The 27154-nt window shown below is 39.0% G+C and overlaps 1 protein-coding gene across 3 annotated transcripts in view; it reads left to right on the top strand.

Annotated features, from left to right (window-relative positions):
* The window catches only part of LOC117519254 (sex comb on midleg-like protein 2), a 71961-nt gene extending 48912 nt beyond the window's left edge, over positions 1 to 23049 (top strand). For 2 of the 3 annotated variants that reach the window (XM_034180571.1, XM_034180572.1), the window contains exons 5-15: positions 3875 to 4109; positions 6625 to 6713; positions 6819 to 7062; positions 8433 to 8698; positions 10192 to 10285; positions 10385 to 10588; positions 10727 to 10888; positions 15482 to 15610; positions 16563 to 16784; positions 16885 to 17042; positions 21754 to 23049. In XM_034180571.1, coding sequence (XP_034036462.1) covers positions 3875 to 4109; positions 6625 to 6713; positions 6819 to 7062; positions 8433 to 8698; positions 10192 to 10285; positions 10385 to 10588; positions 10727 to 10888; positions 15482 to 15610; positions 16563 to 16784; positions 16885 to 17042; positions 21754 to 21879 — 1929 coding nt within the window. In that variant the 3' untranslated portion in view covers positions 21880 to 23049. The remainder of the gene's footprint in view (positions 1 to 3874; positions 4110 to 6624; positions 6714 to 6818; positions 7063 to 8432; positions 8699 to 10191; positions 10286 to 10384; positions 10589 to 10726; positions 10889 to 15481; positions 15611 to 16562; positions 16785 to 16884; positions 17043 to 21753) is intronic. The other variant, XM_034180573.1, reaches the window with a different exon arrangement.
* The last annotated feature ends 4105 nt before the right edge of the window (positions 23050 to 27154 follow it).

Below are 27154 nucleotides of genomic sequence, written 5' to 3'. Positions count from 1 at the left end.
CCGTGTAGACTGCGCGTGCGAAACGAGTACACCTCGCGTGCAGCGTAGTGCTAGCTAATCGAGCGGCGCCTTCTATCAATAACGACCAGTCAGATAACGAGATACAGCACCTACTTTGGCTGTCAGTTTGTTGACGAGATGGTAGAAGACAGGTTTGCGTCAGCGATGCTGACTTAAAACAAATTTTACACGAAAAAGATGCGAAGAACACCTGCAGAAATACACAGTCAGCAGCCAACCTGTTTCGCAAGTACGTCACTGAAAAGGGACATGCGCCCAACTTTGAAACTTATGACAGACGGATGCATGACGGAGTACTTGGTCGATTTTACGCGGAAGCTAGACAGGCGAATGGCGAACTTTATAAGAAAACAAGCCTGATGACTCTGCGTTACGGACTTAGCAGGCATCTCCAGTCGATCGATGGGATGTCAGTTGGTGCGGTATGACAGTAATAATAAAGAGTTGAAACTTGAGATTGATTTTTCAGTTTTAGTATGTTTGACAAACTCCCAATTTTCTTTTTTACCATATAATAAAGCAGTTATAGACTTTTGATTTCAGTGTACCTGTGATTATGCACACCTCATCAAAAGTCTATAATTGTATAATGTACACCAAATGGGCTTTTCAGTATTAAATCCAAATGTCCACAAAATCCACAATCCAGATCAGTTCCGGTTTAAAATTTGTCAGGCAATAGTGAGTGCCAGTCTGCACCTCACATTTAAATATGAGCATGATTGGGCCGTGTTTGATTAAGATATAATAAAATATACATTAAATGGGGTTTTCAGTGTTAAATTTAAATGGCCTAAAAATCTGTAATCTGGATTAGATCCGGATCAAGTTTTGTCAATCAGTAAAGGATGCCTTCTTACATAACACTCTCAAATATGATCAAAAATGTGATCTTTTTTGACAGAGTTATGAATTTTTGAATATTTGTTCAATGATAAAGATAGGGATTTCTCCAAGATTTTTCCTGACTTTGACCTATGAAAATCGAATCACTTCTTGCCTATCAGGATATGAATCTTCAGGTAAAAAAAAAAATCCAAATGATATGTGAAAAATTGTGGGCTCCAGGCTGTCACAAACAAACAAACTAACAGGGGTGAAAACATAACCTCCTCCAACTTTGTTGGTGGAGGTAAATATTTTTAAAGTCTTATATCATCATATCTGAGTCCCATATAGTGTGGGGTTTTTTTGTAGAATTTGTGATGCAGTTACTTCGATTTTTAAATAACAATAATATTTGAAGCAATGCCAATTAGTTTGTATAGCACATATACACAGATGCAATTCAAAGAAGGTTTACCTTAAACAAAATTAGCACATAAACTGAATGATCAATACATAAAAGCAGGTAATCAAAATAAGACAAAAAAAATTGGAATTTGGTTTGCAGTCAGTTTCGACGGGTAATTAAAAATTCATAACCTATTTAAAGCCAGTGGTAAACAGATGAGATTTATATTTAAACATTCAGCATTGTGTCGAGTCTGAGGTCTTTGGTAATTTGCTCCAGATGAGCCACATAGACACTGACAGAACAGCTATGGAGATTCCCGAAAACAAAGTACTCGTTTTTCCGAGTGTTTCCGACAGTATTTATGTAGCTTTGAGGAAAATGTCCCAGGGTGATTGAATGGAATTTAACTGCTAACTTTAAGAACAACACCACAAATTAATTTTGAAGTTTACATAAGTGTGATGTCATGTTATGATGACTCGTTTTTAAGTGATAATCGTTAATTTTGAAGCAATAACGGTAAAAGGAGCTGCTACTCAAGACAGTGCGCCTGCATGGCCATTAATCTTAAATGCAGCCTGTTAAAAAGTTTTTCTGTTGGATGCTCAGCTTTGTGCATGCCTAGAAGTGTTGTCATCAACATAACTGTGAAAAATCTAAAAAATACATCTGTGATCAGACAGCCTGAGAAACAGAAGAGAGGTCCACATGGATGTTGAAACAGTGTGCTGCTCCACACGCATCAAGATCCAAAATTCAACATACTCTCTCAAAGTAAATACAAACAAAGCCTACCAGCACTACTGAGGAGAACACAGTACAAAAGGGGAAAAACTGATCAGGTCACTCACCCACTTGTAGAATGATTACCAAGATTAAATATGTAAAGTCCGCTCCACCAAAGAGTCCCCAAACATGGATCGCGTGCGATCGCCAGCCAGAGAACATGTCCAGGTCCACCATAAGTCCTCACACATGGGTCGTGCGTGCTTGCCAGCCAGAAAATAAATGTCTGACTGCAGTTTCACTGTCAGCTCCTCAGGTTCTGTCACGATTCTGGCACGTTAGATAGAAGTCTGTTATCTCCTGAAAATAACGTCTTCTGATTTTTCCAATGTAAGAAATAGATCTGTGTTTTCAGGCAGTCCGTAGAAACAGCGTTGTGGAGGCATTCCACTTCCATGTTCACAGAGGCAGTAAAACCGTGTCCTGTGACACAGACAGCAGCATCGGCACACATTAGGTTCCAAAATCAGACAGACTCTGAAAAAGTTAAGAGTTTCGGGGTGAAGCGTGTCGTCTCCTCTCTGTACAGCCTCTGTAAATCTGAGTCATCACTTTCAAATGAATGTTTCTGCTTATTCTAAAATGTACCTCACATGCTGAGAATTGCTGAGTAAGATGTTTTCCTGAAATGCACCTATTACCTTGCTCAGCTAGAGGGATAATTAACAATGAAATACATCAGAGACCTCTAATTATTACCGCATATGCACGGAGAGACTTATAGTTATGAATACTTTGTTGTCTTGCTAACTGGGATGTCATATAATGTACAACATGTCCTTTAAAGTTCAATATGGTGCAAATTTCATGTTTTATTTTGTGCTAGGCCTACATTTCATGTCATTTGATGTTATGCATAGGTCATAAATAATTTTTAAAAAGTTAAAAACACTAATATTGGATCATTATCGCATTTGCTCCTGTGTTCAAATCTTAGATACAGTAACTTTAATCTCGTGATTAGGAGAGAGGTGAGCTCAGTCAGGCACTGGAGCACTGTGGGACAACATGTAAATGTAAACGTTCTTTTTTTGGCAAACATTTTTAATTGGATTACATCTCTTTGCATTTACGTTGGATGAATTTAATGTGCAGTGCGTTGTTGTTGTTTTTTGTTATGCCCCATACCACCTTCAATATTTTTTCAATCTCAATTTTGTTTTATTTGCTCAAATGGCGGCATCTCATAAAACCTCACCCTATACAAATTTAAACCTTCCTAGGCAGTCTGTCTATTCTGTGATGATCTCATATGAAATCTTACACCAATTCATATAAAGGTCAACTTTTTAAATTAGTTTCTTGCGTTGTCTGCCTAAATGTGCATGCAGCAGTCTGATTTCATAAGGGGACAGTGATTCAGTACAAACATGGATCAGCATACTTTGGCTTTTAGGTTCATATTTCAAAAGAAAAAGGTATGTTAATCAATTTGATTTATTCTTCCGAGTTTTATGGATGAAATAATGCAATTTCTTCTACTGGCTGGCTCATTGATGCGGCACCTCCCACACACAGAGCAGCGCTGACCCCACCTCCTGAACGCAGGAGATAGGGAGACGCAGCGCAACTTGAACTGAAATGCTTTTGTTTTATGGAAACAAATGCACATGTAAAAGGTGATGTATCATGGCCAGCACAATTATCATGTTCATCTTTATATGTCAAACTATACGTCAATGTAATAGTTATCATGACAGGCCTAACTGTGAGATCTCTGAACCATTACTTCCTTTCCTTATTGGTTGGTGTTGTATTCTGATAAATGATTTATTTGTGTAAATTTGAACAGTACTCCCAGTAACAGTACTTGTGACACTGTGTTTGAAGGCCAGAGTGCCACCCTCCAATGACTTCAAGGTGGGAATGAAGCTCGAAGCACATGACCCCCGCAATTCCACCTCAGTTTGCATTGCTACTGTGATGGGTTTAACTGGGGTTCGTCTGCGTCTCCGTCTGGATGGAAGCGATAACAGTAATGACTTCTGGAGACTGGTGGACTCTTCTGATATCCAGCCTATTGGCACCTGTGAGAAGACTGGTGACATGCTGCAGCCACCACTGGGTAAGAAAGCTGAAACTTGGCAAAATCAAAATAATTACAGAAATAATTATTGCAAAAACAGTTGTGGATGTGAAAGAAATGCTGCCTTCAGATTACAGACATCAGTGCTCAGTTCATCTTTTTAATTGTCATCATAGCCCACACCCTTGTTTGTAAGTGCCATGTGTCTCACACGGGTCATGCTTGTGGACTTTGAACAAATGTTGTAATCTATGTGAAATAAATAAAATCATTGTTCAGGCTATGTAACAAACAATGTAGCATAAATGCAAAGGCAGGTGTCCTGAATTATGGTGTGAATTTTGTCTTTTTAATGCAAGCAAGAAAGAAAAAATAATCCAAACATAAGTACAGTTTTGAGAGCAAAAATCAAGGTAGAGGCTTTTAGGTTTAGTCAAAAACCTTTGTTTCCTGGTCAGATTTTTTTATGAATCAAAAAGTTTTGCTTTCAAGCCAGAAGGTTTTGCTCATCAAAATGGTTTAGGTGAAAGGATTTTCAGGCTGTCTGTGGAAAGAAAGAGTCAAGACATTGACCGTTTGTCAAAATAACAGGCTTTTTAATACGAAGCTTTGGACACTGTGTCAAGCAGGTTGTTCTGATTGGAACAGTGTGATGTGTGGCTCTCTGGATTCTGCTTTTATGCACATGTCAGGGCGGGGGGGTCATGTGGGCATTCATACATACAGTGTCTAAAGAGTGCATCTATCAAACAAACACAGAGTTAATTAAAAAAACGGGTTGTTAAACATCTGCAAGAATGATGTATTTTGTCAGTGTTTGTGGTTCACAGTACTGTGGTGATCAAAAGGTGTCTTTCATCTGAGAGAATGTCTTTTCATCATGGTGCTCATCAGAGGTTACTTGGAGGTTGTGAACAAAGCCCTACTGATAAGTTGTCTTTATTTAAGACAGTGCCTTTTCTTCTGCATTATGATTGGTCACAATGTGGAGTTATTTTGCTTGCAGCAGTTTGTCACTCAGAGGTCATTTGTGTGATAAGGCTCAAGGGATGACTTTATCAGATGTTACCCAGGGATCATTCAGATGCTGTAAAGCTGAAGATGTTTTTACTTAATGAGTGCGAGGTCGCAAGTGGTCAAACAGAACATTTAGTTAACAGAAAAACAATATTTATCATTTTGGTATGTGCCTGATTTCCCTTCTTATGTTGACATGATTGGCGGAATCATCGAAAATTTCAACATTCGTGTTGCTGCAGTTATTTGTCAAAGAGGAGCCTGGATAGAACATATTATCAACTATTAAGGACAGACCACCAAAAATGTTTCAGTTTCTATCAGATTTGAAGGACATAATCTCCCAACATTCTGCTAATGTTTGGTGAAAGAATTTTCAAAATATCTCATCTGAGTAAAAAATGAGATCAAAAAGAAAATAGGGCGGTTTTTTGGACCACCCTGTATATCCTCTACATAAGAGCTTTCTTATGGGGCATAGGTCCTCCCATGGATGTTTAGGGGGCTGAGTAGGGAACTCCAGAAAAATAATGTCTAATTTGAAAGCAATGAAATAAATGAGATGAGGGCAGGCCATATAAGGAAGACATATCAGTAAAATTAAGAAAGGTATTATCCTCAGAATGATCAAGGAGGCCTTTAATGCACTTCTTACCCCATAGATTAAATGCAGTGACTAAGAGGGAAGGATGATAGAAGGGATTATTACATATTGGGCCAAGAGCAGAAGCAGAAACTGATTTGAAGTGAAGTCGAAATTGATATTTTATTTTAAGAGAGGCGACTACAACAGAATTATCTGTGTACCGAGACAGGGACACTGGGAGAAACGAAAATTAGAAAGACACAATTGAGCTTCTGACACCAAGTTGCATGAGAATCTTTTAGCCAGTAAATGTATTTTAATTTTAATTTTAATATTAGCTGTCCAATTATAATACACCAAATTAGATACAGGCAGACCTCCACTGAGCCAACATTTTTGTAGTAATGATTTAAGAACTCTGGGAGTTGTACCTCCCTATATAAATGAAGAAATCATTTGATCAATAGATTTTAAAAGGATAAGAACAAAGGAATACATTGAAAAAGGTATTGAGTAAAACATTCATTTTCGCTATATCAATCCTACCCAAAGGAGATGCTGGTAAATTAGCCCATCTTTGAAAAGCTGAACTTGGGCAATAAAGGAATAAAATATGCAACCCGCAAAGCCTGAGGTAAACCATTTGCATTCACTCCCAAATACTTAAACATTATTACTAATTACTATGCCACATATTTCAGTGTCATTAAACAAATGTTCCACAGATTAAATTCACATTCTTGGACTTTCCTACAGAATCACAGTATGAAAAGCAACACAGTAACCTAGTGGGGTGAAGAATTGTTTACAAAATAATTAGAAATCAATTAATCTGACGAGATTATGCCAATGTTACCGGAAGAAAATTGTTTTGGAATTACCCACCCAATCACACTTTTTGTAAAGGAAGCTGAATAACAGTACAGATTGCTTTCTTTTTTAATTCTCCAGGATTTCGTATGAATGCCTCATCATGGCCTATGTTTCTTTTGAGAACGTTAAATGGGGCAGAGATGGCACCAGCAACAGCCTTTAAAAAGGTATGACCGGTATTGCTATACAGTCTGCAGTCTTTTTGTCAACAGTTTTTTTTTTTTTGTTTTTTGTTTTTTGTTACTATAATGAGAATGTAACCATTTTTACAGGAACCTCCGATGCCTACTCAGAACCATTTTAAAGCAGGTATGAAACTGGAGGCTGTGGACAAAAAGAACCCATACCTTATCTGCCCTGCGACCATTGGAGAAGTAAAAGGCGATGAGGTCTTTATTATGTTTGATGGGTGGCGAGGTGCCTTTGATTATTGGTGCAGATATGACTCGCGAGACATCTTCCCTGTGGGATGGTGCTGCCTGACAAAGCACAGCCTTCAGCCACCAGGAAACAGTGGTAAGTGCTATCCACTAGGTAGCAGCAAAGATCTTTTTTGGCTCAGTGACACATGAGGTTTGAGGCTTCTTTAGCAGTTGTGAAATTGCGGTGTCTCCAGACAGCAGAGAAACTATATCAGTCAGTAGCGAGAAATTCTGCCACTCAGTGACCATATAAACAAAACGAACAATCATCTGCTATTGGTTGGAGTTGCAGAGTAACAGACAGGGCTCTATCAGATGCTGGCAGTTCATTTTAGTTCATACAGCTTTATTGATGTCCAGAAGGGCAACTGCTTTGCAGCTTACCCAGTCCATCCTTGCTTCTTCAAAACCGAGCCAGAGTATATACAGTCAGGTCCATAAATAGTTTATAGTAAGACACGTTTTACAATTATATAGAAAAAACAATCAAGATGTGCTTGTAGTGTAGCCTTTTACTTTTAATTGAGTGGGATTAACAAAATTGTTGCATTAGCATGCAAGAATTACAACTATTAGTAATTGGGACAAACAGTGTAATAGTTTTTGTATGCACAAATAATCACCTTCACAGCCAGTTTTCTTTGAACAAGACATTAAATGAAACAACATTTCCAAGTCAGTGAATATGTCTTGGATTTCATTTCCATTTATCATTAAAAAATACAGTACGGTACTGTATGGTAAATCTGTCTGGAGTAAAAATCTGAGTGACTGTACAAGACGACAGCTAGAGAGGGAACCTGTGACTGTAATTGGAGAAACTCCATTGTGCAAGATCTGTCTGTTGTATCACCAGTCACAGTTTCATGTCGAAGTTCAACAGAGAAGCATTTTTATACATGAAAACAGGTCAGATATAGGCTGGAATTTCCCATGTCCCTTCTGGCGAAGTGTACCTGAAATTTCATATCTTCATTTTTAGAAAATATCTCTCAGTGCCACTCCACCATGAAGTTGTATAGCTTGTGTAAGATCATAGGTTGCATCTTAGTAAAAGCACAAGAGAAGTAGATACAAACAAAACAAAACTCCTCTTTCATGAGATTAGTGTTTCTCAAGGTGCTTATACACTATAGAGGATGAAAATGTTTGCTACCTGTACCTTAGGGAAAAAAAGTTTAAACCTGTTGTAATATGTATGCTACATGGGTCTTTAAACAGCCAAATTCATGATTGAATTTCATGATGACATATTTATTGTATTAATTGCTATACAGAGTACATCTTTTCTTTTTTTTCGTCAGAGTACATTTTTATTTGTTAATTCCCAGGACTGTACTGTCTGTCTGTGGCTTCTGTATCAGTGAACAGTAAGAATTTAGTCCAGACCTTCAGTTTGATGTGCCGATGATGGTGTTTTGCTAAATTGCTCCATTCCGATTGTTCTGTTGTGCGTTGTTACAGTTACTCTACCAAAGAACATGCACACCCTCTCGGTGTCACCCTCCAAGCCTAGCAGGCGTTCCATGCAGCCCCCCTACAGACTCCCCAACCCTCTGCCCCCCTTGCCTGTCAGGAAGGGAGTCAGGGGCCGCCGGCCCAAGAGTGAGACCATTGCTTTGCTCAAGGCTGTGGCGGAAGCAGCAGCTGCCCAAAATGGAACAGGACCCGAAAACCCACAGGTTGTACCTCGGCCCCACAAGAAAAGGGGCCAAAAACCTGGAAGCAAGGTGACAACTTGCTGAATGATTTTCTAAACTCTGTGTTGGATAAATACCATGTTTTATGCATATCATGTTTAATGCACTTACAATTTCTTTAAAGGGGAACAGAAACGCCCATGGATTATTTACACATGAATAAACACACACACACAAAAAAAAATTATTTTGATAGTTCAAGAAACACTAAAGACCATTAAACATCTACAGAAAACCTTGTTTTAGTCGTGGTCTGAGAGGTTTTGACATTGACAGGCTGCCGCCATTTATGCAGGTCAGGCGGGTGAGGTCACTGGTTGGGGAGAGGATGAGCCTCGTTCTGAGATTCCCTGCCAGAGGCACCAACAAAGCAGCTATATATGAGAACTAGAGTCCGCACTCCCAATGCTGCCCACCAAACGAGAACGTCCCTTCATGGACAGTGACATGATGCCTCCTAACCGGGTAAAATATTGACGAAGTTCTCAGATGTTAATGCATTTTTAATGGGAATTCACGACTGAACACACTCAGAAAAGCACTTGCAAAATACGTGTTAAAATGCCATTCTGACCTGGATATCGAACCAGTAAAATTAATTTACATTAAATCATGTCAGGAAACTATTAAACTTACTCTGACATGCACACATTCCGAAATATGTTGAAAGTTACATGGATCTGCGCTGTTAAGCTGCACTGCTGGGCTGAACCGAGCTGCTGCTGTTTTCAGCATAGCGCAGCTCCTAAAACCATTACGAAACATTTATATATTATATTTTTACACAGTTACCCTTTATTGACCAAGTTTCATTCATGAAGTCAGTGGTGCGTGTAAGTATCGTCTGTGTTCTCAGATGACACAGTCACGGGCAGGAAACATACACCTGTTTATCAACCAAATGTCATGGACAAAGTGACAAGAATCACCAAAACCACTTATGGATGAAAATATGGTCTCCTTGTTCCTTCGTTTGTGGCTTTGCCAACATGAGCAGCTTTCTGGCGTATTCCACCTGTTTCTTGATGAGACTAATAGAACTTGAATGAGCGAGCTCAGTAAACTGCCCGGAATTAAAATGGCGACCACGCTTCCATGCCGGGACAAGGCTCAGTGCGAGAGCGGACTCTAGTTCTTATATAAAACTTCTTTGGACACCAACAACGTGGCTTCGGGATCAACAAGTGAAAGCACATCTTCAGAATCGCTTGCCTTCTGTTTGTGTTTGTGCAGCGATGCGTTGCTCGCCATGTTGGATCTCGAGTGCACTCGTCCCCAGCAGAGGACACCCCAATCAGTGACGTCAACCGAAAGTCCCCTCCACTGACTTCAGCCAATGGCAATTTACATGTCAATTTATCGGCAGATTTGATTCAAATAATATTATCTACACTACGCTCAAACATTCTGCAAGTGTATGAATAACAGTTTTTACCAAGGAATGCGCAAACAAATTCTCAAAAAGTGTTTCTGTTCCCCTTTAAGCAAAATCAAGCTGTTTCTTGATTATGTATTTTTTTCAGAGAAAGCCCAAAATTCTCCAAGGCACAGCACATCTGACTGGCATCCAGGTACCACAAGAAAGCCCTGCCAGCCTCAGCTCTGTGGTTTCAACAGGTGAGGATTTGTGGACACAGTACTGAAGTTTAAATACTGTTTCACATTCCCTTCTATAATGAGTTTCTCTGTTGAATGACGACTGCCATGTTGTTTTAGTGTGCGTGTACATGAATAAACACGGAAACTGTGGCCCACACCTGGACAGGAAGCAGATACAGCATCTGCCAGACCACTTTGGCCCGGGGCCAGTGAACGTTGTGCTCCAGCAGGTGGTCCAGTCTTGTATAGACTGTGCATACCAACCTCAGGTCCTGCTCAGTGCACTGCAGACACACTCCGGAGGAGGAGAGGCTGTCAAAGGTAGCAAGCAGCGCATGGCTAGTACTCTAACATAAAATATCTTACTGATGTAAAAATTTGTAAACTTTCTAGTTTAACACTTGAACAGCTGTCTACTCCGGCAGATGATTAATAGACCAGCGTTGTCCTTTCTTTCAGTGAGAACAGACAGCGGAAATTGTTTGGTCAAACTGCCTTCAGCTTCCAGTGCTTCCTTTGTGCTACGGTTCTTGGAGACCATGTGTCGTCACCTGCAGTGTGACAACCTGTTTAGCAGCCAGCCATTTAGCCACTACACTGCTTATGACAGAACCAAGTCAGGTAACACTGTGCTTTTGTAAAATATATATATATGTGTATATATATATATATATTCTATTTCTACCTCATTTTCTTATTTTATTGTATTGCTACATTATTATTGCTTATCCTTGCACACGCTGTTTGATGCACATTTTCCTCTACTCGCACCCATCTTGTGTGTTTTTTAAGAGCTGACGTAACATGAATTTCTCCACTGTGAGATCAATAAAGCCTTATCTTAATGCTCTTGTCACCACGCTCCATACCATGGAAAATACCATAGAATTTGCACTTTGGTCAGTACCATTCGCACTATTTGTAGAAATTGTCTTGTGGAGAATTTCTGATAGTCTGGTGAGTACCTCCTTTTAATAAGCACATCTGCCAGGTCAGGCACCATTTATAACCAATGAAATTATCTCAGTTGTGTAGTTTCTCTTTCTACATGGATGACAATGTCATAATTGGAACGTAGTATGAACTAAACTGAGGTGGTTCCCACACTTATTACAAGCAGGCTTCTTACAGCATAATTGGATCACATTGATAACTGTCAGATGACAATGTAAAACCTCTCAACTTTAGAATGATTAAGAGGTTTTACATTGTCATCTGACAGTTAATAATCACATTATTAGTGTGAAGTTCGCTGATCCGCAGCAGGATTGTTTTCCACCGGCGCGGCTCCACCGAGGTCCGAGGCGCCAGCGCACATCCACCGGCGTGGCTCCACCTGAAGCCCGAGGCGTCAGTGCAGTTCCACCGGCGCGGCTCCACCGAGGCCCGAGGCGTCAGTGCAGTTCCACCGGCGCGGCTTTACCGAGGCCCGAGGCGCCAGCACGGAGTTATCTGACCATGGGTCCGAAGAAGGCACTGACGGCGGAGGAGGGAGACGATATCAAGAAGTCCCTGGACTTTTTGTCTGAGGAAATCTCTGTTGTTAAAATGCAGCAGAAATCCATTATGGAGCTGGTGGAAGAAGTGAAGGCTCTCCGGATCTAGAATGCCGAGAAAGACCGGCGTCTGGTGTACCTGGAGAACCGTGTTGCGGAGTTGGAACAGTACACAAGGATGAACGACGTTATTATTACAGGAATTCATATTAAACCTCGATCCTACGCACGGGCGGTGTCAGAAGACAGCGGAGGGGAGGCCAGCGAGCAGGAGGCCAGCTCAGTGGAACAACAGGTGGCTGACTTCCTGCAATCTAAAGGTATTCAAATGGACTGTAATAACATTGAAGCGTGCCACCCCCTGCCCAGGAGAGAGGATTGAGACAAGTGAGCAGTTATAATGAGGTTTGGCAACAGAAAACATAAAATGGCATTGTTAAAACAGGGACGGAAACTTAAAGGAACAAACGTATTCATCAATGAACATCTTACCAAAAGAAACGCAGACATCACCAGGAAAGCTCGTTTCTTAAAAAAGCAGGGAAAAATTCAACAGACATGGACATCCAACTGCAAAACATTTATCAAATTGAATGGAACACCAGAACAAGCGAAGGTTATGGTAATCAGGAACATCGAGGAACTGGACAAATACGACCAATAAGGTATGAGGACACAAACACATCACAACACCATGACACAGACCAGAGGAACCTATTCATCTACTACATCATCTACATCTGGAGACAAGAAGGATATAACTCAGGATTGCTGATCATGGAAAAGTAGAACTGAGAACATTTAAATACACAGACCACAATGTACTGGACTTGGAGCACGATATAGACCCAGACAATAATTTCTTCTCAAATATCAATGACAGTTGTTGCTATTATACAGATGAATCTGTATACAGTTTAATCGGATCATTAAAACGGATAACAAATTATCAATAATCCATTTCAACAGCAGAAGTCTATATGCAAACTTTAACAACATTAAAGAATATTTAAGTCAAGTTAAAAAAAATATTTAACATAATTGCTATATCAGAAACATGGATCAATGAAGATAAAGGAATGGATTGTGAACTGGATGGATATGAATTTAATTGTGTAAACAGAAAGAATAAGAGTGGAGGAGGAGTGGCTGTGTATGTGGATAAGAACATGGATTATAAAATAGTAGACAATATGACAACTGTGATTGATAACTTAGTAGAATGTATAACTATTGAAATATGTGAAGAAAAAAGCAAAAATGTATTAGTCAGCTGTATATATAGAGCACCAGGATCTAGTATTGAAACATTCACTGACTGTATGGGAAAAATGTTCTCAAAAACTAATCAAAAAACTGTGTTCATTTGTGGTGACTTAAATATTGATCTGCTCAATCCAAATAAGCACAAAATAACAGATGTATTTATCAGTATAATGTACAGTATGAGTTTATATCCAAAAATCACCAGGCCAAGCAGAATTACATTATAGTTAACTAATATTATACGGGTATGTAGGAAGGAATATTATAGTAACATATAATAACAAAAACAATATTAAAGGAATATGGGATATATTAAATAGCATTATCAAAAATGGTAATAAAAAACAGAGTTACCTTCAGTATTTCATTGATAATAATGTCAAGAAGGAAAATAAGGATGAGGTAGTCAACGGTTTTAATAATTTTTTTGTAAATATTGGACCAAGCTTGGCAGAAAAAATTCCAGATTCCCAACCTGAGGATTGGGATAATAATCTCATAGAAAGAAATCCCTGTTCAATGTTCCTCACAGCAGTGGATGGAAAAGAAATTATAGACATTGTGAATAATTGTAAATATAAAACATCTACCGATTTAAATGAAATTGATATGGTGGTGGTAAAACAGGTCATTGAATGGATTGTAGAACCATTAACATACATCTGTAACTTATCATTTCAAACTGGTAAATTTCCCAATCAAATGAAAATAGCTAAGGTTGTGCCGCTGTATAAGACTGGGGATAGACACCACTTCACAAATTATAGACCTGTTTCTTTGCTTCCACAATTTTCCAAATTATTAGAAAAGTTATTCAATAATAGATTAGACAAATTCATAAATAAACATAAATTACTTACTGATAGTCAATATGGATTCAGAGCACATAGTTCAACATCACTTGCATTAATAGAATCAGTTGAGATTACAAACGCCATAGACCACAAATTACATTCAGTTGGAATATTTATAGACCTTAAAAAGGCTTTTGATACAATCAATCATGACATATTAATCAATAAACTTGAACAGTATGGGATTAGGGGGTTGGTATTGCACTGGGTGAGAAGCTACTTAAGTAACAGAAAACAGTTTGTTAAGTTGGGGGGATATACATCGTCATGCTTGGACAATGCTTGTGGCGTCCCACAGGGGTCAGTATTGGGTCCAAAACTGTTTCTAATTTATATAAATGATATTGTCAATGTTTCCAAAATATTAAGATTAGTATTATTTGCAGATGACACAAGCATTTTTTGTTCAGGGGGGGATTTGCAGGAGTTACTGAGGAGGATCAGTATAGAAATGGGAAAATTGAAAATATGGTTTGACAGAAACAAATTATCATTAAACTTAAGTAAAACAAAATACATGTTATTTGGCTATTGTAATACAGACATACAGGTTCAGTTACAAGTCGAGGGGGTAGATATTGAAAGGGTACATGAAAATAAGTTTCTGGGGGTGATAATAGATGATAACATAAACTGGAAGTCTCATATAAAACATATACAATCACTATCAGTAATGCAGAAAAGAGCTATAAGAATTATTCATAATACTGGCTATAGAGATCATACATATCCACTATTTTTACAATCCAAATTCTTAAAATTCACAGACTTGGTTCATTTTCAAACAGTACCAATCGTGTATAAAGCAATAAACAATTTATTTCCAGCAAATATTTAAAATATGTTTTTTAACAGATCAGGGGATTGCAGTCTGAGGGGGAAATTTAATTTAAAGCATCAGTGGGCACGAACAACATTAAAAGGTTTCTGTATTTCTGTCTGTGGGGTGAGGATGTGGAACAGATTGGGAGTGGGGCTCAAGCAATGTCCAAGCATGAACCAGTTCAAACAGCGGTACAAAAATATGTTTTTTTTCTAGGTATAGGGAGGAGGAAGGGTAATGAGGGTTAGGGTGTTTTTGTTTTTTGCTTCGGCTTGTAAATATATAGTATTTTGTATGTAAGTAGGTATGTGAAGGTGTATATTTATGTTTGTGTGTGTATATATATATATATATATATATATATATATATATATATATATACATGTATATATATATACATATGTGTATATGTGGCAAAGTGGTATCACTGGTTGTGGGGAAGAAGGGGTAGGGAAAAATAAGCTGATGCTTCACCCTACCCCTTTTCAGACATGTTGGGTACACAGTAGGAACTTTTTTGTTGTTGTCTTCACTGATCTATAATGTAATTGTTGTTGTATCAAATGTTCGAAATAAACAGTTTTCATTCATTAATTCATTCATAACTGAAAATGAGGATTTTTTTATTGTTGTTGTGTTCACAGATTTTATGTCTTGCTGAAGATGTAAATTTAATTTGCAATGCAAATGAAAATGATCCCTCAGGCGAGCTGTTGTTTTGACATTGTGTTTAAATTTTTCAGCCTCATGCTTTTTCCATGTCGATTTGTTTCAGTGAAAGAAGAGGCGCTCGACACGCCGTCTCTGAGCCGAGTCGGTAAACGGAGTCTCTCCGGGGTATCCCCCTCATATGCTGCTCCACTGTCCCCTAAACATTTGCGTACTGATGCCCACCCCTCAGAAGGTACAGCTGAGTTTCTCAATCCTGTGATAGTTGTAATACTGCAGTCAGTATTTTCCTAAAACAGGCAACAGCAGTGGTGTCCAAACTATTCCAGAAAGGGCCGAGAGGGTGCAGGTTTTTTTTTTTTTTCTCCAGCAGGTGATTTCACTGATGAACTCATCCCACCTGCTCAAAGTGATGTTAGTGAAATCGCCTGCTGGAGTCACCCTCTCGGCCCTTTCTGGAATAGTTTGGACACCACTGGACTACAATATCATGAAATACATGTTTAAATAAAATGTATATGCCTGGCAGACAATTTAACCCTGTTGAAAGTTCACAGGCTTGCTCTGTGGTCCAAAACCAGGACTACATTTTCACTCTAATGATGACATAACTGTAAAGATTCTTCCACACTTAACACAGAGTTTCGTTTGCTTTGAGAGGTGGGAACAAGCCTTTGAACTCTGGTGTGGACCAAATAAACCAACCAAGGTCGGCTTGAAAAATTGGGACTGGGTCCGATTCTAAGAAGGAAATGTTACGGTTCACTTTTGGGTGACATTGCAGAATGAACTATGGGAACAAAATGTGAATTTTGCAGGTTATATGATGTTTGCATTCAGAAGACAACAGAATTAGTTACATTTTAATGTGTAGTACAAAACTGTTGGGTTTTTTGTTGTTGTTGTTGTTGTTTTTTTTTTTTTTTGCAACATTGTAACATTTTGGACCCTGGTCCAGACTATATAAATGAACTACTGTGTGTGTGAAAACACCCAAAATGTCTTAGGTTGCTCACACACGTAGCTCAGATACGAAACAACAAAGTTGGATCACTTCACTTCTAACCAAATGTATCACAAAGTATTTTTTGACCATTCTGTCCCTGATCCTCTTTAATTGAAATGCTTTCTCTCTGTGACTGTATTATTGAATTACATTGAAAGGTCAGTTATTTTTCTCCCTCCAGCAGAGACTATGCCGCACGAAGAGAATGGCTTAATAAAAGAGCAGCGCTTCATGGATTCAGCATCCAACTCCATGACCCCTCGACCTCAAACGATGCGGAGTTCCTCAGAGTATCACTCCCAGGGCAGCAGCTTCTACCACAGTGGCAGTGGCACACCCATGCGACGTCATTCCTCCCACCCGGCAGAACTCTGCTCCACTCAGCCACTCAGACGAGTTGAAGGTAGCATGCACCATCAAGAACCTTTGGAGGTGCAGTGGTACCAGCTCCAAAGAATATCACTTCACCTTTATCTGTTATTGATTGTCTTTTTTTTGGTTAGCTGCCAGCTCTACAACAGGTCCTGAGCCCGCTGACTGGGAGAGCCTACAGTTGCCCAGTAAAAATCCCTCCTCCTGGTCCATTGATGAGGTGATGCAGTTTGTGAGGAATGCTGACCCAACAGCATTGGCTCCACATGCAGAACTATTCAGGAAACATGTGAGTTCAATTTTCTTTGATGCAGGCTTCTTATCTGGTAATCATGCCACCCTAGTCTCTCTTGAGTCTGTCCCTTTGATGTTATTCAGCATCATTATTCTTTGTCCTTCCATCCTTCCCTCATTGGTGTCACTTAGTAAACCTTTGTGCCTAACGATATGTCCTCTCCACTTCTTTTGCCTCTCCTTACAGAGGTCTTGGTTAACTTGCTTTCCTCCCCTACTCATAGTCAGTACCTCATCATTAGTCTTTCTATGCAACTTATCTTCTCCGTCTCTCTCTACAGCTACATTTCAAAACTTTCAAGCCATTTGATGTTTTCTGATGTGAGGGCTCAGGCTTCTGATCCATGCAGAAAAACACACACCATTGTTTTTGTGATTCTCTTATTCAGTTATCAATTCAGTTTGCCATGTGTTTTGCCTTACCGATTTGGGTTTTAATTTTCTTCTCTAATTTCCCCTCCTCTGTTGTTATGGTTCTCAAGTACTTGAATTGGTTAACTTGTTCCAGGGTTTCTACATTTAGTGTAAAATGTATTGGACTGGGGTTCTTTCCTGTCTTCTCCACTTTGGCCTTTTTGCTGCCATGCCTTTCCACATTTTCATTGATCTTATCTATCATCCACTGAAGACCGTGTTCTCTTTGTAGCCTGATCACTGGTGAATTTGTCTAAAATAGTTGGCCTCTGATTTTTAGTTCCTCATCTCCATCTTCCAGTGCCTCTCTCTCAAAAGCTTCTGCATAAATGTTATAAAGCCTTGGCATGAACATGCATCCCGTCTCACTCCACGGTTTCTGACCCTTGTTATTGCCTAACCCTGTAAAATTTCCATTTGTCTTGTTCAGTCCACTCTGTTGAGCGCTTTTTCATAATCGATGAAGCAAACGTAGAAATCACTGTTATGTTCTATACTTTTCTCGCTGATCATTCTCATAATGGCTATCGTGTCTCTTGTTCACACTCCCCACCTAAATTCAAATTCATATTCCTCTGCTTTTCTCTCCAACCTTCTGTATTTATCATTTATTTATTTATTTTTATTAAAAATACTAGAAGCAGCCAGGAGGTGCATAGCCTCCTCGTGGAAGTCTGACTCCCACCTCTCTATATCACGTTGGATTTTGGAAATGAACAGCTGTATACCATTAGAGAAAATCACATACACACTCAGAAATGATTATGAGACCTTTGTAAAAATTTGGCAGCCCTATCTGGATTATATAGACACCCTACCATCTTCTATTGTGGATAGCATGTAGACAGGTTACTATATTGAGGCTTTGATCATTAATATTAATGTATGTGTATATGTACAGTATGTGTGTATAAGTACACATATATTTTATCTTGCCTCTTGTTTTATGTTGTTTTTAGTTTGTATGCGGGTGGGTTAGGGAAGGGGTTTGAGCTGTTCTTGTGTTTGGCTTTTGCTTTAATTTTTTTCTGCTTTTTCTTCTTTTCTTGAAAGTTCAAAATAAAATATTCTAAAAAAAAAAAAGAAAAATTATAGAAGCACTCAGAGAGTGCAAACTTCCGCCAAGGCCATGGGGTCACTGACACCATAACATCTACACGCCGTGGAATCATTGAACCTAAAAAAGTCTAACATTGATGTTTGCTCAGTAGAAAAAAAAGTTTCATCTGCTGTGACTGGATAGCATGTATCCTTAGCGCTTGGCATCACGGTTTATTGCAACTTGCACCTTTCCCAGAAGCTGCTGTCATCTGAGCACTGATATTGATATTGCATGTGCTTATAGACAAAAAAAATAAGAGACAAAATTCAATTTATTATTCAACTAAACTGCAAATATATGAATTTTTTTAACATTTATGTAACACTTCTCTAAATAAATAACAGTAAATTCTGAAATAGAACTATTTTTTAAGTGTTGCATGTGCTACATAATGAAGTGCACCTTGTATATATTCAATGAAGTGCGCGAAGCAGAATATATGCGACAGTAAGGTTCTGATGTCAGCCTCTGGGTTTTCTGGATCCTAGGCGTGATTCATCAACACCTGGGAGTGGGTTTTGCACCTTGTGTACTTTGTTCAGTGATGTGCACTGAACCAGAACTTAACCACTGCTGAGTATAGTGCTGATTCATCACTTTGCTTTTGCTAAGTGAAGTAATCTGGATAGTGATATTCATTGCCACTAAAATATAATAATGCCAAATGATAGTCCTTCATCTAATAAATTCATTGTGCTCCCCAGCCCTGTATAGTTTGTCATGAGGGATTTCCTCTTTGCAGTGTGTTGTATTTGACATCGTTTACTAACAAGGCCATAGGGTCACTGACCCTAAACAGATTCCCTCCTTGGCACAGTGTTCTATTCAACAATTCAGTGTTCCAACCAAAACTATGATACATACACTTTTCTGTTATGTGTCGACGCAGATTGAGGAGCGAACCTGCGTCAGACAGGACCCAGCACTAAAAATAACCAAGAAGCGGTTCCATCAACAAAAAACAATTTATTTTTCACCTGTGCCTAAATAAATCATACAAAAAAAAACCCAACCCAATGTCCTTCAGGAGGAGTGACTGCTGGCACGCTCTCCAGAGAGAAGTCCGATGCTCCTGGACTCACTACCAACAAACAGACACCCCCCAGGTGGACACGACAAACTGACTCTCTGTTGAAGCACAGGAGATGTGAGGCACGTTAGCTATTATAGCAATTTCTTTCACAGAACACATGCTATCAGCAACACATCAAGGTTTATACTTTTTATCTTTATGCACATGAGCAGCTTCTCACAATAAGTGGAGGATCACTTATCCTGCACGCCACAACAGTGAGAAGCAAGCCACACCATTCTCATCACAATTTCACGTATACTATGTAGCAAAACCTCAAGTTATTATCTACAATTAATCCAACAGTTAATTACCTTTACTGTGTGCTGACAGCATGTGTCCTCACCCTTCCTTGCTTCACAGGCTTATTGTGTCAAACCCAGGTGCGGTCCTCAGCGTCTCACAAACGAATATCACAAGGTCGAGTTCCCGGCAGTTCTGCTTGGCTCACACCTGCCTTAAAAGCAGAACGCCATCCAATTATCTGCTACAGCTGAAAGTCTTTAGGGCTGCACGTGAGCACCAGTCCCAGGTGCCTCACATGATATTGACGACGGTGAGGATTCTTCAGCCAGCACCTTCTTTTCCACAGACAAATCAGCTTCCTTGCCACCTGAGGAGCAAAGAAAAGAAAACAACACCAAAACCTCCAGCCACACCCCCCGACACACAACACTTTTCTTTCATTTATATTTGACATCCTTGACCATGAAAACATACCACTAGAACTTGGAATCACTTTTATGTCTTTATTAGTTCAAAAGTTATTGTATAAAAATGATTTTTCGGTAATGGCGGTTTTCTTCTCTAGCTCCATAACATTTGAAGCTACATCAAATCTGATGACACCTTACTGAATCAGTAGAGATTCAGCTACAATTTGGTGTTAGTTGTGCATCTCTAGCTTCATTTGTCCCCTCACACTAACACATTTCTGTTTTCCCTATATTTTTGCATATTCTGGATCACCAGATCTGGAATCCGGATCCGATCATCACCAAACTTTGTTGTTTGATAGAACATTTGACTATGTTACACCCTAATTTTTTTAAAGCCTTTCTGCCTTGGTTTTGTGGAGTTAGAAACTAGAATGTCAAAATTCCCCCTATCCCGCAATGGTGAAGAATCCTTTAAAAGATTCCTGGATCCGGATCGTGATCCAGATCACCACTAAAATTTAATCACTTGTTCCTCTTGCCATTTCCAAACACTCCACAAAATTTCATCAAAATCCATTCAAAACATTTTGAGTTATCCTGCTGACAAACAGACAAACAAACTCGACCGAAAACATAACCTCCTTGGCGGAGGTAACAAGAACTATGCACCCACAGTGCAGCACAGAACCTACAGCACAGTTTAAAAACACACCTAATAGTTACTGAATGTCTGATTTCTACCATGTGTGATGGTGAATGATGAACAGCTCAAATTTCTGTTGACTAATTCCTGTTAGATCCTCTAATATACAAATGAATGCTTATGAGTGCAATGATAAGAATATTTGCATGAGTTGAAAGGTGGACATACCATTCAGTGAGGTTGCCAGCATGTCTGCTTTCTTTATCCAGTAAAAATCGTGATAAGAACTTGATCAATTCTTCATCTGATAGTGCTCAACAGCCGTTACAGATGTCCCTGCAAATGATGTGGCTACTGGATCGAGCTCCCTCGCATCATGGAAGCATATGTACAAAAAGCTGATGGAAGCGTGCAGTAGAGAAAAATGTGTAGGGTAAAAATGCACAGAACTAAAGTGTGCAGTACACAATGACACTCTTGCAATGGGACCAATTGTGAACATCACATGACACCAATCAAATGACAAGGATCCCTTTAAATGTCAAAAAGAAATGTGCAAAATGTGCACAGTTGAAAACGTTAGATGAACACACAAAGGTTTTCTGGAAACAAAATTTGATGAAACATTTGAACCTCTTGCTAAGAATCTTGTCTGTGTCGAGAACAGACTGCAGCTGCTTACTTCCATGTAACATTTAAACTGAGCTAATAAGACAAACCTACAGGAAACAGTGGTACAACAAGGTTTAAAGTTCCGTTAAAGATGAGTTCCTCTCTGTATGTTTTAACACAGTTCCTAAAATTTTTTGTTCACAGGAGATTGATGGAAAGGCGCTGATGCTGCTGCGGAGCGACATGATCATGAAGTACATGGGTCTCAAACTAGGGCCTGCACTGAAGTTATGCCATCACATAGAGAGGCTGAAACAAGGCAAACTGTAAAAGGAGACACAATAGTCCTTTCCCTGCAGAGGTATGGGCAATAACACGTGAAAGGGCCGTCGACTGGACACTACCACATGATGCCACAAGACAAATGTGACACGCAGGTGTCAAATGTTAGCCTTGATGGACTCCGTTGATGTCAGAGTGGATATGTGTGCCGTGTTTTGCCGACATGTTACCTCATCTGTCAACTAAAAGACACCAGTGACTTTATATATCCCAAAGGAAAATAATCCCTGTAGTGTTTACATTGCATAGCACATGTGCACGTGGACACAATTTTTTTATGGAGATGAAATCTTTTGATCCTGATTTTGGATCCCCGAAGATGGAGAATGTTTCTTCTGACAGTATATAACATTTTTACTATTGTAGAAATTCCAGTTAACAAGGAAGGGTTGGTGTATTGAAAATAATCCTTCAGATGCTTTTTTTTTTGATGCTCTTAGGAGAATGTGGATGCTGTCTTCTCTGTGATGTGGTATAGTCGTCATGTTTTGTTTTATTCTCTTATATGCCTGATGTATGGGTATACATATCTTCCTGCCTGCAGAATACTTGTCACAGCATTCTATTACTTTCATGCAGTTTATGACACAACTTATTTGCTGCACGTTGATGGCAGACGTGATATGATGTTGTATAGGTGTGTCTCAAAGAATTACAATTTCATGGAAGAAATTCAATAGTTTTTGTCAGATATTTCGGAAGGTGAAATTCTTATATATTCTAGATTCATTACATATAAACTAAAATGTTTTAAACATTTTTTTTGTTGTTGCTTTTATCTTGATAATTACAGCCTACAATTTTATTTCAAGTTTGACTAACTCTATTTATGCAGTATAAATACCATGAATTGCTCAGTCTGGTTTAGTACACATGGCCACAATCATGGGGAACACTGCTGACTTGACAGTTGTGCACAAGACACTCATTGACACCCTCCACAAGGAGGGTAAGCCACAGAGGGTCATTGCTGAATGAGTGACAGAGTGCTGGATCAAAGCATATTCATGGAAATTGACTGGAAGAGAAACGTGGTTGGAAAAGTTGCACAAGCAACAAGGATGACAACCAGCCTAATGAAGATTGTCAAGCAAACCTGATTTCAAACTTGGGGGAGCTTCACAAGGAGTGGTCTGAGGCTGGCTTTTACCAAAAAAAGTTTACTTCCTAAGTATACTCTGTAGTGTCCTTAAGTGTACTGTTTAAATATTTCTTTGTCTACTTTATAAAAGTGCCCTTGTAAGTAAGTACAGTTCCAGTACACAACTAGTTTTATTTTACAGTGTAACTGTACTTAGTTACATACTTGTAGCTCACTTTTTATTTATGAAAGTACACGTTTAGTGATTTTTCCAGTATGATCAGGATTTGAACCAAGAATCCTATAGTTAAAATCCCACCTCCCAAACCCCACTATGAAATACCACTTTGGCAACCAGTGACTTTCGTGTTACCTGAAGACACTTCTTAGCGCTACCAGTATAAGCCACTACAAGTATGCTTGTCAGTAGAAACAAAGAACACTTTAAGTTTGTGTGTTCCTTGTGTCCGGCCACTCCTGAACCAGATACGATGTCAGAAACATCTTAACCTGGGCTAAGGAGAAAAATAACTGGATCAATGCTCAGTGCTAACCATTAAGCCACCATGCCACCCTAGACTGTAGTTATTAAAATATAATTTTCAAAAATGCTCAAAGCATTTAGCTTATATGTAATGAGTCTACAGTACATAAAAGTTTCACTTTCTGAATGAAATGCCTAACAAATTGAACACATTGAACTTTTTCACAATACTATTTATTATTTGAGATGCACCTGTGTTCAGATGTTTTCCATTTGTCACCAGTCAATCAGCAGATTCTCCTGCTCCATCCATGGTGTACTGTGTCATCTTAACAGGCTGTAAGTGACCTAATGCTGGTCTCCATGCAGTTCTTACCCACATCCCTCTCTGTGCATCATGAACTCCACCTGACGTTTGAAGGTTTGGGTTTATCCATTTCAAGGAAGTATAAGTACACCATTTCAAAGGGCTTCATAAATGTTTTGATTTGATCTCATAGTTCATTTTAACTTCCACCTACGACCTCAGTGTTGTCTTTTGGCCCTTACAGTCACTGTTGGCAATGAAAACAGATGTGTACAGTTTTATGGGTTTAACCATGAATATCAGCGAAAGAATGTACATTTTGTAGAAACGTAATATTTTTTAAAAATCGTATACATAAGTTAGAAATGTGAAGCTAATGGGGATGTGGTGAATATGTCAGACAGTGGGCTCTATTCTGCTTTTTGATATTTAATGTACCGCTTTTAGTTCTAATACTCCCAGAAATAGACTTTGCCTTGCTTCATCTGACATGCCTCAGGTTTATGTGGTCTTTGTTAGTACAAATATTTTGTAGCAAACTTTTGGTAAAATGTACTAAACAGTATGTTCCTCTTATTTCCTCCTTGATTTCAACAATTTGTGCCATATGATACTCAACACAGGGTCACCGACTTGGTGTTGATTTCTGTGGAGCCAAAATAGAAACTTTTGTTATGATACTGAAAACAGAATTTCAATTTTAAATAGCAGTTGTAATGTCACTGAAAAAATATATATTGTCATTGAAAAATGTTTGTTGACAATTAAAACAATCATAAAAATTGTGATTTTTTTTTTTTCTTGGGGGTGGGGGGTGAGAGCCCTTTGAATTTTCTTCCATTTGTCTGTCTCAGTTTCAGTTTGTCTTTCATCTTCAATTCTTTTTCAGTCTTAATTCATCAATCAACAGACTTCGAGGGAAGAGAGTGCAGCTCTTGTATTAACTCTACCCCCCGCTAATCAAGATTGATCAGTTAAAATGTGCGATCACAAAGATGTTTACACATTGAATTACAGTCGGTAATTATAACTTAACAAACGTGGATGACTCCCTTTGCTTGTATAACCTCGGCAGCCCGGATCCCTCTAAGTAGATTTTGTAGCCTCTAATACAAATACATGCAAAAAAAATACCTAGTTCTCAAGACCAGGCACCTAAGTGGCTCTACTCTTTTCTACTCTTCCTTTTTAGATATTTAGATATACCTTAGTATACTAGCATAGTTCCACCTTAGAATTGGAATATAATATATAAGATATACCTTACTGAATTTTCATGCAAGTTAGAAATACAAACAGGATGGTACTCTATGCTAAATCTGTCTGGATTCGGCAGATCTCAAAGACCTAGTGACCATGCAAGAAGGTGACTAGTGAAGGAAACCACCAAGACACCGGTCACAACTCTGAAGGAGTCATCTGTGGGTGTGATTGAGGAATGTGCATAGTGCAACTTTTGTCTCTTGCACCACAGCTTCTCAATTAGCATCAAAGGTATGTTCATGATGTCATGATTGTATATTCATAGGTGAACTCTGGTTGAGAAAAATTATTTTCTGACAGTAGTATTCAACAGTGGACTAAAAACCGGAAATGTGTTTGGGACTTAGAGGACTGAGGCTTTGGTCGAGGTTTGTACTCCAGTGAGTGCCCTGCTTTGATTTGGCCAACTAAACCAGAGAGGAGGTGATGGCCTGGAGGTTAGAGAGACCATTGACATTATAAAGAATAGACATCGCATCAACCGCTACTGCCTATTGGTGCTGACGAGCTGTGGGGCTGCCATCTTAGACCGGTCATCCGACTTTATTCCCCCTAGGGACACAAAGTAGTCCTGCACCCTGTCTACGTCACAGAGCTTTCTCTTATTGTGCCCCTGTTCTGTGGAATGATCTCCCTGCGTCAATAAAACTGTCAGATTCTGGAGAGACTTTCAAGTCCAGACTTAAGATGCACTCATTTTACCTTTGGTATGGCTAGCATAGTGTGTTACAATGCTTTTTCTCTCCATTTGAGCTGCAGCGCCATCCACAGATGGGTGTGGTACCCTCTTGTCTTGTGCACCAGCAACATTTGCAACATTTGCATTTGTAATTTGTCGGTAGCATGGACCAAGCAGAGGGTCACCCCTTTGAGTCTGGTCTGCTTGAGGTTTCTTCCTCAGAGGGAGTTTTTCCTTACCACTGTCACCTGTGTGCTTGCTCTAGCAGTTGGTTGGCTCTAGCGGCTTACTTGTGTGAAGTGCCTTGAAGCAGCTTTGTTGTTATTTGGTGCTCTATAAATGAAATAAATTGAAATAGGTTGTTGGCAAAAGCTGTCCAAGTGAAAACAGGTTTTTGATGGTAAAAACATAAAATATGTCTAAAATCAGAAAACATATTTGAAATCTAAAAGTAAAACAATCACACAAGAATATCAGAAGAAACTTCTGTGACAAGTACAGTAATGTCCATCAGCATAGTTAGATGATACATGTGGGAAGTGAACAAGGTCTCCAAGAAACCAACACATCCATTATCCTGGATCAAAAACCAGTTTGGTGCCAAGAGACCTGAGCGACCCGATGGCACATGATGGAAGGACCAGTTAATTTTTCTGGATTCATACCCGAACAACAACACATGACATCTGCTTTATCCAAAAACTGTACTGCGAGATCAGTAACGGAGCTGAGACGCTGCGTCCAATTGGCAAAACCATCGACAAACCTCAGGATGACGAGACGACCATGACTAATGTTAATACAATAAAAAGACTTCTCTGCCATCTCTGTGCAGTATTTTATTAATGTGCAGACTGCAGAGATAATAAAACATCCAGATCCTTCTTTTTGCAGAACATATTTCAAAGGAAAGGCACCTTCCTGACACAAGGTGTTTCTGGAAAATGAAAATGGCTCTATTGTCCACCTTTGTCATGAAAAGTGAAAATTTCATCGTGACCCTTAATTGGAGTAAGCGGGTATAGAAAATGAATGGATGTATGGATGAGGACACTCCAACATTCAAAAAGAGTGAACACCAAAAATCACCTTTCAAAGGAGACCAGCCCCGATTCTGCAGTATTTCTATTATTCTGCCTGAATTTTGCCCAAAAATATTTAGAAATTTAAATATCTGGCTAATTTCCGAGGAAAGTAACTTATTATCAGCAGTTGCTGTTGTTAGGTTATCATGAAGTTTAAAAAAAAAATGAGCTCTATATATTAATTTCTTTTGTACTTCAAAATAAGTTAGACGTCAAAGTGAATTTGTTGTCTATTAATTTTTGTTGTATAATCACTGAAACCTGCTTAGATGTGATCAGGAGAGCGGTGGGTGTTTAGTGATCACAACTTCACCTTTATCACTTTAAATCCTCCAAATGGCCAGAAAAAGCAGACAAAAAAATC

The sequence above is a fragment of the Thalassophryne amazonica genome, chromosome 10 (genome assembly GCF_902500255.1).
Source record: "Thalassophryne amazonica chromosome 10, fThaAma1.1, whole genome shotgun sequence".
NCBI classification, from domain to species: domain Eukaryota; kingdom Metazoa; phylum Chordata; class Actinopteri; order Batrachoidiformes; family Batrachoididae; genus Thalassophryne; species Thalassophryne amazonica.
This window is presented reverse-complemented; position numbering and strand designations above follow the sequence as displayed.